At 32.2% G+C, this 19,739-nt stretch overlaps 1 protein-coding gene across 1 annotated transcript in view; it reads left to right on the forward strand.

Moving 5' to 3' along the window:
- Nucleotides 1–19,739, forward strand: part of LOC108967894 (dual specificity tyrosine-phosphorylation-regulated kinase 2) — a 157,821-nt gene that overhangs the window by 117,563 nt on the left and 20,519 nt on the right. Inside the window, exons 4-7 of the mRNA XM_018931556.1 lie at nucleotides 2,299–2,450; nucleotides 4,290–4,869; nucleotides 8,756–8,925; nucleotides 8,990–9,267. Coding sequence (XP_018787101.1) covers nucleotides 2,427–2,450; nucleotides 4,290–4,869; nucleotides 8,756–8,925; nucleotides 8,990–9,267 — 1,052 coding nt within the window. The 5' untranslated portion in view covers nucleotides 2,299–2,426. The remainder of the gene's footprint in view (nucleotides 1–2,298; nucleotides 2,451–4,289; nucleotides 4,870–8,755; nucleotides 8,926–8,989; nucleotides 9,268–19,739) is intronic.

A 19,739-nucleotide genomic window follows, 5' to 3' on the forward strand; every position in this document is an offset into this window, starting at 1 on the left:
AATTAATAAAAAATGTATAAAAAATGAATAATAAATTGATGTTTTTAATACAACAATTTGGTCTATTCTCCAAGTATTGGTAGTGATGTGAAAGGAAATAAAACTTATTTTGAATAATCTAAGTACTCAAGTAACAAATCAAAATAATGAAATACATTAAGAATTAGCAAATAACACTACTATTTATAACAAGAAAAAATATTAAAATAAAAATGTAGAAGAATTAAAATGGAAAAAGTAATAAACAACAAAACTAAAAAAAAACTTATGAAAAATTTAAAAAATAAAAAGAAAAATTTTTAAATTTCGAAAAGATTAAAATAAAAATTAAAAATCATTAATAAACGATATAAAAAAACTGACTTTTTTGTTGATCTTAAATTTTTTAATAAAATTATTTGGTCAGTCATATGTAATACACAAAAAAGTAAACTTCGATTTTTAAAGTTTATTTAGAAATATTCTCTCCAAATTGAAACTGGCTTGAAAAGATTGCCAATTTAATCGTAGAAGAGTTTCAGAGTATTAATTGCTGACTATTCGACGATGAAACCCTTCACTTATTTATTAAAAATTTAAGATTCTTCATATTTAGTGACATCTTTCAATAATAAAGACAATTGCCATCTCCTTTCAAACCAATTTGTGCATCCATGAGTAAGTGGTAGTAGACTGAAGACAACCGGCAATTAGGGTGCAGCACATAGGCAAGAAAAATTATTGCACAACAAAAAAAAAATATCACAAAATATAATAAGCGCAAGAAGTAGCAGGCAGTAATCGCTGGTTATATGCAACAACAGTTGCTGCAACAACAAAACGCACAACAGCTGTCAGCTGTAAATAGCAGACTACGTGACGCTTAACGCGAAATCACTCATTGAAGCCACCATTCAAGCGCGCTATCGGCCATAAAAAGCCTAACGACACGAGTACCTGCAGCCGTTTACCGCCGAATCGAACACACGCATTAAACTTAACGAGTTAGTCAGCCAGTCAGCGAGTCGGTGGAAGTGGTAGTCAGCTTCGATGAGCTGCTGATGTTTTATGTGCCACTCAGCGCAGCGCAATTGCCCACCGCGCGCTGCATTTAATGCGTCTTACACAAATGCACACACACACCCTTACACGAAAGCGGACTTAAATACAAAACATTTCATTATTATGACAATGACGACCGCGTCTCTTTATCGTTTTGTGTGTGTTTTTTTGAAGGCAACAGCAATGAAAAGCCAACGAGTTGCGGTTTATGCGCGCTAATGCGCATGCGCAGCACGACCAGGGCGCACAGACAGCCAGTCAGTCAAGCTGGCAGGCAGACTGCGCCACCTTCTTTGACAGTTGTTGTTGTTGTTGTTGCTGATTTGCCGCGGGAAGTCGAAAGGGGCGCTCACAATGCATTTACAATAAAAGTATGCACACAAAAACAACAAGAAAAGCAGAAAAAAGCTTTTAGCATGGCACGTCAAATGACAATAAGCGCAGCACTTATTGTTGTTTGTGCTATTTGTGAGCATTTCTGTTTTTTATCTTCTTATATTGAATGCTATAAACTAAAGATTTCTTATTAACTTGACATTTCTGCAGTGAAAACGCCAAGTTGGATGAGTAAAATCATAAAATTTCAAAAGCTTCTTCAAGTTTGCTTCAACTTTTTTTGTTTTCTGCGTGTCTTATTGTCGCTTTTAACGATTAACTGTCAGTGGTACTTACTTAAATATATTTTTAAGTTATAGAAGGCTTTGCTTGCCTACCAAGCTTTACTCTAACTCTTTTTTTTAGTTTTGTTCGTTCGTATTATGTTTTTAATGACCCTAGGAAGACAAGCAGTATTAGTGCTTCCGAATTTTAACTACTCGGGAATATATTTTCGGTATTTACAAATTAATATTGACATTTTGTGAAAATATCCTATCTAATTTGAAAAAAATCACTAAGATCTTAATGAGCCTTCAAAGCTTTAGAGAAATGTCGACAATTTTTAGATCATATATCTATAATATTTTTACCTTATATATTCTCAGAATCTATTAAGACGTTGGAGCTTTCACAGCTCTGTGAGCTTTCAAAGTTATAAGAAAATCCGTAACATATCTACTTGTATAGTACATATTTTATTTATAAATTCTCTAAGAAAGTCGTGAACATATCTTTATAAACATTGCAAGCAAATATTCTTTAACTCTCTTAAAATTTTAGATTAGCTCATACATTCTTATTTGCTGCTATTCATTTCAACTTGTACATTTCTTTAATAATTTCACATTTAAATAAATTTTTTTTTTCGTTTTTTTCCAGCACTCCGTTAATACAAATCGCAAATGTACGCGTGTCCGGTAAATTTATTGGAACATCCTTGAACTGAACTTAAAACTTAACATCCGTAAAGGATACTAAATAAATTCTCAACGCGAGAATATTGGAAAATGTTGGATCGTTGCGAAATGCCGGTGAGTAGGAATATGTAACTATAATGCAACTCGATAATGAGGAGCAAATTGGAAGGAAACTCAAAAATTGGGGAGAGAAAAATTGAGAAGAATTTTCAAATAAAAAAAGGGAAAATGGGAGAGGTAGTATTCGATTTATTAAAATTGAATAGTTATGATGAAAAAAATTTAAGACAGCTGTTTCGAAATACACTTTTCCAATTATTTTTCTAAGTGCTAACGTAATGAATTTATTTAAACATAAAAAGGGCGACAACCCTAAAATAAACAATAGCAATAAAATATGTATTTTAATAACATGATAATACGTAACACTCCAAAAAGGTGGCAACGCTACATATTATTTTTTACAACAAAATTAAATGGCAACCAACTTTTTCAAAAAATTTTAATACTTCTTGATAGTTTGATAAATCTTTATAATAAAAAGGTGGCAACTCTAAAAATTATTTATTGCTATAAAATATTGTAGTAACATTGCGAAAACAATTCTTCAATAATTATTTTAATGCAAGAGTAAAATAATTTTTTTCTCAACTTAAAAATTGGCAACTCTATAATGATCAACAACACCTTTACAAAATTTCTTTTAATATTAAAGAAAATTTTCATAACAGATTTTTTTATTTTATAGTAATTACTTAAGCTAAGTAATTTTCACAATGGAAAGGTGGAAACGCTACAAATTATTTATTTAAAAAAATATTTGGCAACGATGTACATATCTTTTTTCAATTATCTTTGTGCTTAATAGTACAAATAGAAATTTTGTTAACTTGAAGAAGTGGCAACCCTAAAATACTAATATAATAATTTTTCAAAACCAGCTTTATTATTATTACAAAATAGTTTAAGGAATTTTTCGCCACTAAAAGTTGGCGGCACTTCACATTATTTATTGTAATAAAATTGTGTGTCATCAATGCGCAGACACATTTTTAATTATTTTTTTTTTTTTTAACTATATTAAAATTATGTCAATGTAAAATTTCACCTTAATATAATATTTTCAATTTAAATTTGAAATTTTTTTAGTAACGATAATTCATTTAACAAATATTTCACAAGATAAAGGTGGCAACACTATGAATCATTTGTTGCAATTTTTCTATCTTGCAACAATGCGACCACGATTTTCACTTATTTCAATTAAAAAAATAATTTGCTTCAATATAAAAAGTGGCAAGTCTAAAATATTTAATGACTTTTTCTCAAAAATATATAATGTTATTTAATTATTATTGTTTTCATAATAGAAATTCGTTAATTCATAACTTACGCTTTTTTCACATTAGAAAGTTGGCAAAGCTGTAAGTTAATTTTGTAATTTACTAATGATGTGGCAACATTACTAAAGCAATTTCAATATGTAACATAGTTAATTAATAATAAAAAAGTAAATTAATAAAGTTTTATAAAATAGTGGTAACCCTAAATTTTCTGAACCTATTGATTTTTCAATCATATGTTGTTTTTTTTTGGTTTATTGCGAAAAAAACATGAATCAGAATAAGAAACCAAAAAAAAAAAAAAMAATCTAAGTGGCAACCCTCTCCATTCAAAATTAAAATACGATTTATGCGAGTTAATTAATTTGTATCACAAATTACACCTAAGCTGTCTTAAAAACTATGTGGTAACCCTGTTCATTCAACCCTGTTCACACAATTTATGATGGTAATTTTTTTTAGGTACGTAATATGTAAACAAATGCCGTAATATCAACAATACCTTTGAATTAATTAGTTACCTAACGCCTAAAAGTAGGCTACAAAAAATCTGCTACTCTTAATTTTTCTCACATGTTTCATATTTCTCTCTTTCTTTCCGCATTTACAGATTCAAATAGACAACGATAAATTACGGCACGTCAGCGCTGTTGTCGATCGCGACAATCGTATCTCGAATTCACGCCTCGATCCGCCCAATGTGTGTAACGGGGGCGTTGGTGGCATAACAGTGGGTGGCAATGGCACAACGCGCGGCTCATCGCGCTCCAGTCGTTGCCTCGACGTGCACAACAACCATTTGAACAACAGTCACAGCCATAACCATCACAATGGACATCATCAGCGCAGCCCGACTACAGGCAACAACAACAATAATAACAGCAGCAACAATAAGAGTAACAACAGCAGCACTAATACCAATAACAAAGCGCAACAAAAACAACAACAGCTGCAGACAACTGATGCGCCTAGCCATCACAGCAGCGGTAACAACAACAACAGTAACGGTCACAATAATTTAAGTAATCACAACAACAACATCGGCTCGCCAGTATCATCGACAACGATCTCCTCGCACGGCAACAGCACGACCAGCGGCGGTGAGCGCGGCTCATCGACCAAGTCGAACAGCAGCAGCGGCAGCGGCAGCAGCGACAATATCAAATGCAATACACCGATGTCGCCGTCAGGTGGGTGAAACACAAAAGCAAGAAAATAACAACTAAAACAACAAACTTAAATTTAGCTTCGAGAGTGTGGTCTTTGTATGTATGTGTGCCTGTGTGTGTATCAGCTTTCTGTGCCACAGTTTGTCCTTCAACTGCGCCTGTTGGTTGTATTTGCTTTATATTAACGGTATTTATTCAAGTTCAGCTAACCGTATTTGCGTTGGGCGCTGAGTCTATATACCCTTAACGCTTATTTGCTTCGCAATTTCAATATCTACACCCCCACACAGTGGGCGCTCCGTTGACAGCGCTTAACGTTTGCTCTCGTCGTTAATGTCGAAATCGTCTGACCCCTTGTTTCTGTGTGTGTGCGTGTAAGTTTGTAAAAACCTTTCAGCGCTTTAATTTTTTTGCTAGTTTGCTGAAGTTTACGCATCACTGTCATTCGCCAAAGCCTCGGACCCCTCACAATATACGCTTTGTATGTTTGTATGCGTCTCTATGTATATTTATGTATGTATGTTTGTTGGTGTCCACAAGCATTGACTCTTAGACTGCTTCACGTCGTTGTTGCTAATTAAATTTTAAATAATTTATATTAAGGTCAAGGATGCAACTGCGGCTAGAGAAATGGAAATTGAAAGCAAAGTGCAAAAAGCCTGCGAAATAAATAAAAGCGTTTCGAAGCGCAAATGTAAGCGTGAAAAGCGCAAGTGAAAATAAATTAAATGACTACAGAGCTTGGTCGTGAGTCCATATATATTTCTTCCGACCACCCTGTGAGAAAGAATGTGATGAAATCCTCAAGATTTATCTAAAAATAGCTAAATAGACAGTTGTTCAAACACTCAAATGTTAAACGTAAATCGCTAAACTCGAGTTTATGGTACAGGAATGTGGAACTCAGAGTTTCCTAAACAATTAAGTAAGACCATTTTGCAATTTGTTATAAAAGTACAGTCTTGAACTCGAGTTTATGGTTGCATAATATACAAATCAGAGTTTCTTGAAGACTGAGAACTCTTAGTGAGTTTTAATAAACACAAATCCTTAAACTCGAATTTAAGGTTGAAAAGGTTAATCTTAGCGTTTTTAAAATACTAAAAGTTAATTTTTAGAAAGGTAAACACATAACCCGAGCTTATGGTTCACAAATTTGCAGCTCCAATTTGTTTAAACACTCAAATAAAACCTTTAGCGAATTTTATAAACGAAAATTCTTTAACTCGGGTTTATGGTTAAAAAATGTGAAACTCAGAGTTTTTAATTTAAAAATGTGAAATTCAGTGTTTCTTAAATGCTCAAAGGTATTTTTTATAAAGGTAAATTCATAAATTCGAGTTTATGTTTCAAAACTTGAAACTCAGTGTTTTTTAAACACTCAAATAAGAATCTCTGCTGGGTTTTTATAAACTATAATATTGGGAAATGAGAACCTTCAGCGAGTTTTATAAACTTAAATCTTTAAACTCGAGTTTAAGGTTCAATTAAAGTTAACATTATGAAACAGCTCCAATTTATTTCACTGTCATAAGACCTATCAAGAAGGAAAGTGTAAAGCTTCTAGTCGAAACTCGACTTCCCAAAGCTTAGAGTTTTACAAGAATGAGTAAGTTATCTCTAAAAGAAGTTATATAAAAAGTAAGCCTTTTATTGTTTATATTTCAACTCAACAGTTTCTAATCTAAGGTTTTAAGGCCTCTATTGAATAGAATAATATGGGAGGTTAGGTAGGAGTGCAGCCCTTCCATATTTCGGGTTCAATTAACACTAGCTGTGCCATTTCTATGCACTATTTTATTATTGCTATCACGTTTCAACCTCTCGTTCAAACCATTTTGTTGTTTAGATGAAGCTACTAATGTTCGATATGGTTCTGTGCCGGATCTGCGATAAAGCTGGGCTTTCATAGAGAAAGTGGAAAATTGTTTCCTTATTCTAATTTTATTGGTTTAACATCTAAAACTATGCTTTTCAAAAGTTCAGTCCTATTTAATTTCCCTCAAGGGTCGGAGAATATAATATAACTCAAGGAGAAAATTAAATGAACTTTGAAGTTTGATGGAGCTTCACTTTGGAAATGAAGTAATTTTTGAAAGAGCTTTTGAAATCAATTAACTTGTCTTGGCGGCTGTCAAATAGGAACCAAAAGTATTGAAGCTATATAATTTCGACTGTTCTAAAGACCTCTATAACAATGCATTTTTTTTTCAAATAAAAATTTTAAGCATCTAACATTTGTCGAACAAATCCATATATACATATACAAAACATATGGTTTACTTTTTAGTGGCAGTTCCAGAAAATGTGACCTTTAATTAATACTCAGATTATACATGAGTAAAAAATCGCCTAATGAGCCTAAAATCTCGATAAACCTCTCCAAAAACAATAGTTGCATTTGGTCTTCCATAAATTTAGAGAAAAACTGTTTTCCTACAATAAAGTTAAAAATTTAAAATTGTGCCTATATATATTTGTATTGAAAATTTGCTCAAGGTCAGCCAGCAGGCACATGGTATTTTGCTGTTGCTTAAAATAAATAAAACATAAAATATTAATTAAACCACTTTTCAAAATGTTTTGATTGCCCGACACAAGCACGACAATTGAGTGGCAGCCGCCGAGAGTATGTATGTATTATATAACGGGTTTTTTCATATCTTTGTACCCAACTAAGTTCAACTTTCTACTCTCTAATATGGAATATTATGTGAGTGAATTCCCCATTGACACACAGGGCACACGGCTGTACATGGATTTGTGTTATTCATACTCAACCGTGTACAAATGGATTAACGTGTACAATTAATTAATTGAAAATTTGTGTTTTTATTATTTTTTACTCGCCGTACCGCATTTAAAAACGCGCAGAGCGGGAGAAGGTGGGGTGCTAACCTGCTGGCATGTTGTGAGCTGATGTTTGAAAATTGTATGTGTGTATGTTTGTTTGAGTGCGACTTTGAAGGACAGCAGCACACAAATCAAAGAGGAAGAAGGAATGCAATACAAAGGGCGCTTGCACGCATTGAAGTTGAGCTGAAAGCATTCACAGAATGCGTGAACAGATATTTCAAATGAATGCAATACAACGCATATGCAAATATGTTAATGTGTGTGCGTGCAAAGTGTAAACTGCAAAGCGTGCATTTTTAATTAATGCTAAATTTATTTTAATTTTTAGTTCATTTGTTGTGTTACACCTTATACCATGTATATGAGTCGTTTGTGTTAATGCAATTTTAATGGAAAATAAAATTATTTTATTAGGACCGCGTGATTTTAGTTCTGATTAATTAGATCAAGTCTCGATTTTTTATTAATCATTAAGTCTTAATTTTAACTTATGATTAAACATTTGTAATTTTGTTATCGAAAAAATTATTATGACTTGCAAATAATAATCTTTAGTCACAAATATTTTTGAAATTTTACTATTAATTATTAACTACTGAATTTTAGTTATGATTAATGATTTGCAGTTTCGTAATGCCCAAAAATAATTAAGATTTTCAAAAAATGAACTTTAGTTACAGTTAATTCCATAATTTTATGATTAATCATATGCAGATTATTATTATATTCCTTAGTCACTATTAAATCTGTAATTTGTGATTAATAGCTTGCAGATTAATTATTTCATTTTTCTATTAAATAATAATCTTTAGGCAGAATTAATTTCGCAATTTTGTGAATAATCATTTGCAGGTTAATTATATGCATGGCTTTTTATGACATTCACTTTTAATTCCGCGATTTTATGATGAATCATTGGCAGATTAAATATGTAATTTTCTAGTTTATGAAATAATAATCTTTACTATCAATTAAGTTCTAAATAAATTGTATACAAATATTTATATCTCTTAAAGTCTATAGTATTAATATTTCTTTATCAAACCTTCAGATCTCCTCATGAATTACCGCAAATATTTGACTGATGTGGAACAAGAGGAACTGAAGGTGTATAAAGAGGTTTGGTATTTCGGACATAATGCCACTAAAAATTACAATAAATCTGCAACGAATGGTACAGCCAATTTGGGCTTCGATGATGACAATGGAAATTATAAAATTGTGAGTATTAGGAATACAAAAACTCATTTATATCTTGTGAAATTTGTTTTTCTCGTTCGCACAGATCATACACGATCACATTGCCTTCCGCTATGAAATACTCGAAGTGATCGGTAAGGGTAGTTTTGGTCAAGTAATACGCGCCATGGATCACAAAACTAATACATATGTGGCCATTAAGATTATACGTAATAAGAGGCGTTTCCTCAATCAGGCTGTGGTAGAATTGAATATTTTAGATGAATTGCGCGAAAAGGATGCCGATGGATCTCATAATGTTATACACATGTTGGATTACACATATTTCCGCAAGCATTTGTGCATTACATTCGAGTTGTTGAGGTGAGTGAAATACTTTTTTTTGGTGATAAATATGTTGTAATATTTTGAATAATTTCGGGATTAGCAAATGAAAGATTCGGGAACCCGAAACGTTTAATTCTTTTAATAAGAAATTTCATAAAATATTTGTGTTCTTGTACAGTTATTACAATTTATTTGCGAAGATAGGTAAATTTAATTTAAAAAAAATTTCGGGATTAGCAAGGGAATAATTCGGGATCCCGAAATATATATTTCTTTCTTGTAAAATATTTTATTTGCGTAGAAATCAAGTTTTAATAAAAAAATGGGGATTAGCAAGAGAATAAATCGGCATCACGAAAATTTTCAAATTTTAATAAAACATATAGATATAGGAAGATATGAAATTTTAATTTTAGAACATTTTTGGGAATAGCAAGTGAATAATTCGGAATCCTAAAATTTTTTTATGTTTTTAGTAGGTAAATTTTTATAAAATATTTCATTTCAAATTAACACATTTATCTGTCTACACTTTAAAACAATATCAGCTTCTTAATAATGAACACATTTTAGAACTATTTATTAGTAATTATTATCAAAATGTTTCTGAAGGGAAACTATTTTTACTCTAAACAGTCCAATCGTAAAGCGTAGTGTTCTGCTTAGATACTAAATATATTTGTACTTCAAAAGTTAACAATCCCGAAATGTCGAGATTCTGAAAGTTAAAGCTTTACCTTTCTTTAAAATCATTACTTCAGTATTGTTAAATAATAAAAATTATATCGCAATATCGAAAATTTATACCGAAATTTCGAGAATATGAAATAAGAGCTACAATTTTATTTTGCTTAAAAAATTTTATGCGTATAATATTAAACAATAATAATAACATCTAATTAGCATTACTGTGACACACTTACCTCATTTAATAGTTACCGCAGCAAAAGTGTTATTTCCGTTCTTGCCACAACAAATTTGCAGTTAATTTTCGTCGTCTAGAAACAAATAATCCATAATTTATTTCGTCCATTAACAAAACGGCATATGCGTCTATGCATTTAAATTACTTCATTAGTGAAAAGCTTGGCCACCTCTGTCCCAAAGAAAAAATATGCAAAAATTAACCAAATTTTCATATAATTAGTGGTATTAGTTAAGTCATTGTTTTTGTTTGTTTTGTAAGTTTGTAAGTTACTGTAGTTTGGAAGTTCACGCAATTCGTTGGCAACATTTCTTCATCAAAAAGTACATGTCAAGTGCACATCAAGGCTAATAAATTTCCAATTTCGTTCATGTGCCAACTTTTGTTGTGTGTAGTCGCTGCGAAGGCATCCATAACTCCGCACTAATGTATACTATAACTATATACTTATAATAACGGTGATTTTTCACAAGCCTTAGCATTTATTTTCCTCTCAAGAAGTTAAGCGTTTAGTTGAAGTGTGAGCTGATATGTCTTGGAAGGCCTTTCATTGACGTAATTTTGGCTGAGAAAACTTTTTGGTTTCATATATATGCATGCATATATGCACATGTCACAATATAAGTTTTTTATGTAAGAGAATATGTGTGTACATACTTATGCCCTTATACATAATTGTCGAAAGTGTGTAAGCACCTTTAATCAAATTTGTTACCAACCACTGAGGTCCTTTGCTTTTCTGCACTTGTCTTTTTACTTTCACACATTTATTATATATACATATACAAATATATATTTTTCTACATGTGTATATTTGTATATGCATATGCGACAATACTTTTCGAAAATAAATGCTTCATGCTGTGCGGAAATTGCTGTTTCATAAATTTGTCTCTCTCTTATAATTTTTTTATGGCATGCAATTTTTTATTGATATTTTTTCTTTTCTTTTCCTCATGCCGGGTTTTAGCGTTATAGTCGGAATGTGAATTGCGTGCTTTGAGACAATTGTTACGCACATTAATAATACATGAAAATATTATTCGCGGCAACAACACACATGCATATACATATGTATATCAAGTATTGATGCATATATACATGCGTATGTACAAGCGTGTGTGCTTTTAAGTGCGTCTATTAGTCTGCTACATCTTTGTTTCTATCTTTAGCTTGTTTTATAAGCTGGAATAAGCTATATATACTCATGTTCGTATATGCCTTTATAATCGAACTATATTGGGTGTTCTATTAATTTAATGGTCTGACAATGTCGCATGCGAGAAATATACAAAAAAAAAATGTATTTATGTACTATTAATACGACGATGGGGTGAAAATGAGAGCCGACTTATGATGAAAAAATTGCTTTCTTAAACCAAATCACTTTATGGAGACAATAGGAGAAGTGAATTGGCAACTTAAAAACTGCTGAGAGTCAGCTAAGGCATTTTGTGAACTTCCCGAAACAATTTTTTTAACTCATACGGCATAATCTTCATATCGTACTGTGCAACCTTATATGCACGCCAAAATTTAGTAAGCCCCTAACACAATCAAAATCTTTATATCCCTGTAGCACTGTATAAATTCATACGTTTGCTGACAGAGTGAAGAAACTGCATCAGCACTTGCTTTTTGACTCCTCACATCACTTTTGCTCCTGCTCGTCATACCTTCCGCAACTACCTTGAACTAATTCAAATGTCAAAAGCGAATTTCCAACTTTTACTGCTCACTTTCAATCGAACCGCCAACTGCCTGTCTGACTTCCATTTGTTTCCCGATTTTGGTGGATTTTTGGTGGCACATTTGCGCGCTTCTACAACAATCGTATTGTTGTAAACAAATGACGCAATGCACTCACTTGCGTGTGTCAATAAATACCCAGTGGCCAAATATTTAAAGTTTTGGACTGGTCCCAAACGAGTTAGTCCGGTTGTGTAAGCAATTTAAACAGATAGTGTCTAATTTAAATTTTTTTTCACAAACAGAAAAATATTTTTAGTATTGGTTTGGTCCGAAACTAGTTCCATACGGCGTAGTAACGGTTTTGCAAACAACTTTATGCAGACAGTGCAGAATTTAAAGTTAAGTGTATAGATAACAACCCATCAACAAATATGTTGATTTTTGGACTAGTCCCAAAGTAGTTACATATAGTACATAGTTTAAGTTTTACAAACAATTTTAAGCAGATATTGCTGAATATAAGCTGTTATGTGTAGATATGTTCAGTTTGTGCATAAAATGAGTTTCACTAATTTGAAGCAGCTTAGAGATCCGCTTTCGATTAAGCATGTCTTTCGTGCCCGTTTTGCGACTAGTTTGAGTTTTCTTCAGTCTTATAGGATTACTCTGAAACTTCCTTTTTCCTAAATGTTCAAAATTGTATTGCGTTTTGTTGCCTCACTAACTTTGCGGTTCACCACCTGCTCCCGTTGATTAACTGACTTCAGCCACTACTACGGCTACGGTGTTTACATGAAAATTTTAAAGTTCGCAACTTGTCAGTTGGTGGTTGCGCTGTGCCTTGTACCGTACCGAGTATGCTGCCAAATCAGCGTCACTCGCAATCGCACGAAAGAATGTAAAGCGCACATTTTGCGTGTATGGAAGTAAGTCGCATAGCCGGCATGAAGCAGTACGAATAGTTCGAGCACTGACTTTTTTCATTTGTGTGCTAGTGACTCTTGGCGTTTTTGTTTTCAATATTTACTGCCACTCAACAATTTGCGGGCTTCCACTTATCAACAATTCAATCGCGACAAGCAAATAAGTCAACGAAATGACGTCGCTCTTGATGGATGTGGTTGCGCGCGGTGGTACATAGTTTTGGCCATGACCGTGGTAGTGCAGTTGCTGCTCGCTTCACAGCCGCTGCGTTTGTGAGCTCGCAGGCACTTAATTGGTGCATGTTGCATGTTGCATGTTGAAAGTTGGAAAACAATTGGCTCTTAATTTTATTGTATTTGTTTGGGGGTTTGTTGAGTTTATTGTTCAAAAAAATAATGGATTTATTGGTAGGATTCAATAAAGCATTTAGAAGAATATGCTAAAAAGCTCTCAAATGCTAGAAATTCTTGACGGGTTTAACTAAAAAGTTGTTTAATTTCTTTCATTTCGCTTTTATTTCTATAATTCTGAACAGATTTAATTAAAACATGTAAAAAAGTTGCGGATCGATAGTTAGTATATTTTGACGAATTTAGCTTTTCTGAATGTCAAAAAATCACAAAATCTAAAATAATCATCGAGTCCCGGTTTGTGGAGATTTTAAAGATTTTGCATTAGTTTTAACTGATTGGTTAGGCTTTGGATGATGGTTGGGAACAAATTTATATATAACATGTGATCAGATTTGACCCGGACTAACGGACAAATTTTTTTTTTAAGAATTTCAATACCTATAAATCTTTTTGGCTCAAAATAAAATATTGCACCCCGAATAGCGGCTCTTTCTGAGACATTATTAATGTCGAGATGTTATTTCTGAGCGTTAAATCTAATTTTGTCTCAAGCAATTATAGGCATTTAAAAGGTTTTTTTAATCTAGAGGTCTTAATTTCGTCCCTTAAAGCTTCAATTGGAAATTTCAGATTTTCTTTTCTACTCGAAAAAAAAAAATATTTTATGTTCATAACCGAACCCTTTCGCAGCATGTCTAATTTAAATCGCAATTAGCCCGAATCACTGAATACATGCTGTAACTGTAATTTATACAACCAACCGAATGACTTCCGCTTGCTTTCGTCATTAAAAGCCACACCACCAATTATACTCTCACAAATTTTTCATGTATGTATGTATGTACATGTATGTGTGTAAGAACCGTTATTATATAAAATGTCAAATTTAATTGCTGGGCGTATTGTCGATGCATGCGAAACTGCAATTAAAATTGTGACTTGCAAATGAAAGCCGCCAGCCAAAAATTAGCTTTGTAAAATCCCCCAAAAAAAAACGAAGCCCTACAAGTACTAAAAATCTAAAAATGAAACGGAAACTTTCAACATTTGTGGATTTTTTCAAATTACGCCTACACTTAACCGCAAACCAACGTACACACACACAAACCTGTAACCGAAACCAAACCGAAAGCAAACATTAAAAGGTTTGCGCCTAAAAGCAGGCAATGCGCTTTTATGACTGCCAGCAACCACAAACGCCACAACAAGCAACTCTGACCTTCATTGCTTGTCGTGAAATTGCACTGCCGACGCCAATATTTAGTCATATGATTTTATAATTACAAAAAAGAGGCAAAAATACCGTTATTTGACTATAGCACACAAGCAGGCGCGTGCTCTTTAGACACTGCTGCACAAATGGTATACATTTTGGTGACGTTGTGTCGCGTGCAAGTCGCAATTTTTTGTTGCAAAGCGGAAAAAAATTCCATATTAGACGCACACACCACACGCTCCACTCCGTGTACCGTTATGTCGCGAACTTATTTCCGCATTCATGCGCCAATTTGAGTTGCTGTACTCCAACCCACAAGCGAACTGACTACACGAATCAATGAAGTTTTCTGCTCGACATTTGTTGTTGTTGTAATGTTAGGTAGTTTCTAATGTCATTTGATGTGCCTTTGAGTTGCCTAAATATGACAGAGCCAATTAAATGTCACATATATTCTTGTTTATATGTGCTTGTGGCATATGTGGCACGTGTCAGCGCTAAAGGAAAAGTTGCTGGTTGGCAACAGGTGAGCTAACGGCGCTTTTCGTATTATGTATATCTGCGTGGGTGTGTGTTTATAATATCATTAGTAATAAATAAAACGGAGCAAGTGACACTTTCATGCAACTAGCATATAACTTTACTTGTGCTAACCCACAGACATGTATGTATGTATGTAAGTGTGCTTATAGAATAGATGTGAGTGCTAGTATGTGAGTGCGTGTGCATGTTTCTTTTGGCTTACCGAAGATTTATAGCTGCTTGTCAGCGTAAATATCCATGAGCTTACTAACCCACAGTCACATGCACATAAATGTATGCCAAAACTCATAAACATACATACTATAATACTCACACATGTGCATAGAAATAAAATTCACAGCTGCATATGGTACATGACGCGCATACCTTCACTTCTAATTCTTCTTCTCCTGCACCAAACATATATTTTTTACTCTGCTTGCCTTGTGGCAGTCAGTGCGCCATATGTTGCAGCCAATATCCTGCACGTGTCTCCAATAAAATGTGGCCAGTTATGTAACTATGCTTTCGATAGTACCTATATTGGCATAAATTAGAGTCCAAGGCACATAAATGTTGCTTAGTATCTGCATTCCGACATAGGCGCAAGGACAGCTGCACATATACATACATACGTAATTGAACACAAGAAAATTAGTTCAACGTGGGAACATTTTTATTTCATATTATTTCCATGTATTTGAATATATGTATGGAAATATAGCATTCTAATCGGCCGCGTGGGAAATTCAAAGTAAGAGAGAACGAAGTTTATTCATGCAAAACCCGGAATATACATTTGAGTGATAAAACATGTCGAGAATGGGTTAAAAAAATTAAAGCTTAAATTTTTAACAGCTTCAAATGAAAATTTTTTAAATTTTTAGAAATATCTTTGAAAATTTTATAATTTTGCATTTCGATTCTTTTTTTTTTTTTAATTTCTTCTTCAAAGCTCTTCAAGGGATACTTTGTATTAAAACTTAAATTTATATGGTTATATTATTGAAGAACCTATAAAATTAATTTTTTTTTCGAAAGTGTTTTGAATATTTGTTTTTTTCAAAAACCATCAGTAATTTTAAAATATTTTTATATTTACTTAAATATATTTCAATTGGTTTTGAAGATCATATGAAATTTCGAAAATTTAATATTTTTACATTATATTAATTTATTTTAATGAAATTTATTTTGAGCATATTTTTCATTTTCGAAAACTTTATGATATTTATGAACTTTAAAATTATTTAATTTTAGTTTAATAAGTTTCTGAAGATTCTATGACATTTTAAAATTTTTATTTCAAATTAATGTTACTAAAAATTTAAAATAAAAAAAACATTTAAAATTTAATTTTAATTATTTATGAAAAATATGAAAAATTTTCAAAATTTTATATATTAATTAAATTATGAGAGAATCATCTAAAATTTAAAAATTGTAACTTCCTATATTTCAAAAAATTTTTAATTTTCGAAAATTATAATTTAAATAAGCTTTTGACAAACATGAGATATTTTCAAAATTTTCTTGTAATTTATATTTTGAACTATTCATGGCAAATTTTCTGTAGAAAAATTTAAAATTTTTTAAATTAGATTTTAAATTTCAAAACTACACGAAATTTTTTACTACAAAATTTACAACTTTTTTTCGAAAATTCTTGCGGAGTACATAACATTTTCGAAATTTTTTTATAAAAGCCTTTTTCAAAACATTTTGTAAGAACTTCTTTAACACGATTTTTTTATTTTCTAAAATTCAAACACAACATCTTCGTTCTTTATTTTCGAAAATTGTCTGAAATTCTTGAATGCTTCTTCATTTAACTTCTGCTAAAATTGTGCAGTAGCTTTCAGAGCATTACATTGTAATTTTCATTTTTCATGTTCACTATTCATCACAATAGTCAAGAAATACATGTCTCCTCATCTCTTTGATTATTAAAGTTTTTGCTTAAATTAAGTGGTCAATAATCTCCCTGGAGTCAACGTGCAAATCGTTATTGGTAAATAAATAACTTAAATTGTTTGGCTCTGTCAACGCCTCGCAAAACTATAAATCTTTCGGAAAATCTGATTTTAATTGCCCACGAGACTGCCAGCATGTCAAAATGGATTCATGTGCAAATGGATATGGGACAAGGCATGTGCCTGTTAATTTATGGTGGGAAAAACGCAAAGAAGACAAAAAAACAAGAAATAGGAAAAAAATATGCAAATAAATATCCTTTTATTTAATAATTTGTTTATTATGTAAGCTTTAATAAAATAAAATAAAAATAAAAAAAACATCCTTAACATTGGAAAATACAGAAGAATTGGATTGGAAAAAATTGGAACTAAAATTGAAACATTTTTTTAGTTGTCTTTTCAAAGAGGTTTACAAAAAATTGTTTTTTCTCAAAAGAAATGGAAAAAATTGGATAATATAGTTTTTTAATTTTCCGGATTTTTTTTAATTTTTTAATTATAAAAAGAAAATAAATTTTTGAGAAAAAATTTTAAAATACAACTTCACAAATTTATATATAATTTAAATTATACTAACAAAGTAACATATTTCATAGAATATCAAAACACAAAAACAAAATGCCATTTCAAATCCCAAAATTTTATAACACTTCAGTATTCTGCAAAAAAAAACAAAAAAAATTAACAAAAATTTAGAAAACACCTCAATTCAACCCAAATTCCCACATAAATCAGGCAAAAGCCATAAACACTGAGTCAGCTTTACCAATACAACGTTGAAATTATGTCAGCAATATGCACCAAATTGCAAATAAATACACAAAACACGGGTGAAACTCGCTTCAGCTTCGACACCTGAACACAGTAAAATACATACAAATACACACCCACGTACATATATACATGCATACCCAGTACACGTTAGCAATCACGCGCTCACACACTCACATAACCGACACAATTTTAAGTGTTGCCATAATTTAGCATTTTATGGCAGCACTTTTGCTTTACGCCCATTGAATTTTCATGCAAGCAGCAATAAAGGGTGTCCAAAGCTGCGCCGCTAACAACAAGTCATGTATGAGACTTTGTAGTCTGGTCCCAACAAGCATATTGATATCGCTGTTTAGCTATGTATGCTTAGCGTTGTTGTTGCTGTTTGTTTAAAGGTGGTCACTTGTGTGGCATTAACGGCGCTTTATGGCCAGTGAGACCACTGCAATTTTCGTGTACATAAATATACGGGCGAACAAAAGGCTAGCAACACACACTTATATATACATATACCATACGTAAGAAAATAAGTGGATTTTTATGAGCACGAACTTTGTTGTTGGTATTGTGTGAGGTCATGTCTGGATTTTAAGGCTTTTGTGCAAAGAAAATGTCACTGTGGCAATGTGTGGCGCTTCTAAATTGCACGTTAAGTAGGTCGGTTGTGCCACAATCACACACATATGTATATGTATGCTCGTTGTAAGAATGTGTGCGGTTTCAAATTTGTTTACAAAAAATTCAAAATTTTTATTGAAAAAAATTTCCAACCCATTGTTCGAGTATAATGAACTGCCACCTTCGTATGACCGCCTGCCGCCAAGCGCTTTGTGACGCTGAATTTATATACCTGCAGTCTCACTTACTACTCGATGTAGTCTATTATGCTATTGTGTATTGGTGTTACTCTGTATATATTATCTTTACAGCGCTTGATTGTTGCTGGAGGTTGCTGATGCTATCAATGTGGCCAAAGACCACTATGGACTACGAGGCGGTGTATATATATACTTATAAATATATTTATACACATGTACTCATTGTAAGTTGTTATAATATATAGCTATATATATGTGAGAGTATTCACCTGTCTATTGCCATGCAACTCTATTAGTCTATAAGCGCAATATATTAACCCCCAAAAGTATGCTGCGTCAGCTGAAAATCGGGCAGATATGAGCACCTTGTGGAATATACATTTATTCTGAGGTATATATTTCTTTCACATACATACATATATACAAGTACAATATATGTATGTATCGTGTACGTGTACGATTAACTTTCTGGTCTGAGAAATTAAATTGGCAAATAGCGCTCAGCATGAATAATTTATATGAACTGGGACTATTTCCATACAGGTTAGTTGGGAGTAGAGGTATGAAGGTAAAGCAAAACATAGTCAAATGGAATTGTATAAGATAAGCTTGGATAGACATAATGTCATTTAGATACACAGTTATTTTGATGAAAAATGCTGAGACATATTGTATATAAGAGAAGAAAGAATGTCTTTACAGCTTCAAGTAATAAATGTTTGGTCAGGTAAGAGATTTAAGTCTCATTACAATGAAATCTTCGGGGAGCACTAAAACGATGATGCCCTTCACAAGTGTACTTCTTATAGCATAAATAGTATAAAGAGATCTTTTTTTATTTTTTGATTTTTACCATTCTGTTTGTATGGCAACTGTATGCTATGGTGGTCCGTTAAAATGGGGGAGGTTAAAATGTCGTCTTGGACAACATGCCAAATTTAGTGAAGATATCTTGTAAAATAAAAATGTTTTCAATATAAGGACTTGAATTTATTTACCCAATTTGTGTGGCATATAACATATAGTGCTCTGATCTGAATAATATCCTTGCCGGTTTGCCCCCTTTTGGAGACAATAATTTATGCCAAATTTCTTGGCGATAACCTGTAAAATGGAAAAGTTTTCCATATAACAAATTTATTTTCATCGATCAATTTGTATGACAGCTACATATATGCTAACGTGATCTGATATAGGTACTTCCAACACCTCAGCTGCTCTTTTAAGAGAAAAGGACATATGAAAAATTTCAAAAGGATATCTCAAAAAATCAGGGTATTGTTCGGGTATATATGAAATTCCGGTCGT

This window comes from Bactrocera latifrons, unplaced genomic scaffold (assembly GCF_001853355.1).
Source record: "Bactrocera latifrons isolate USDA-ARS-PBARC rearing strain unplaced genomic scaffold, ASM185335v1 scaffold_2, whole genome shotgun sequence".
Taxonomy (NCBI): domain Eukaryota; kingdom Metazoa; phylum Arthropoda; class Insecta; order Diptera; family Tephritidae; genus Bactrocera; species Bactrocera latifrons.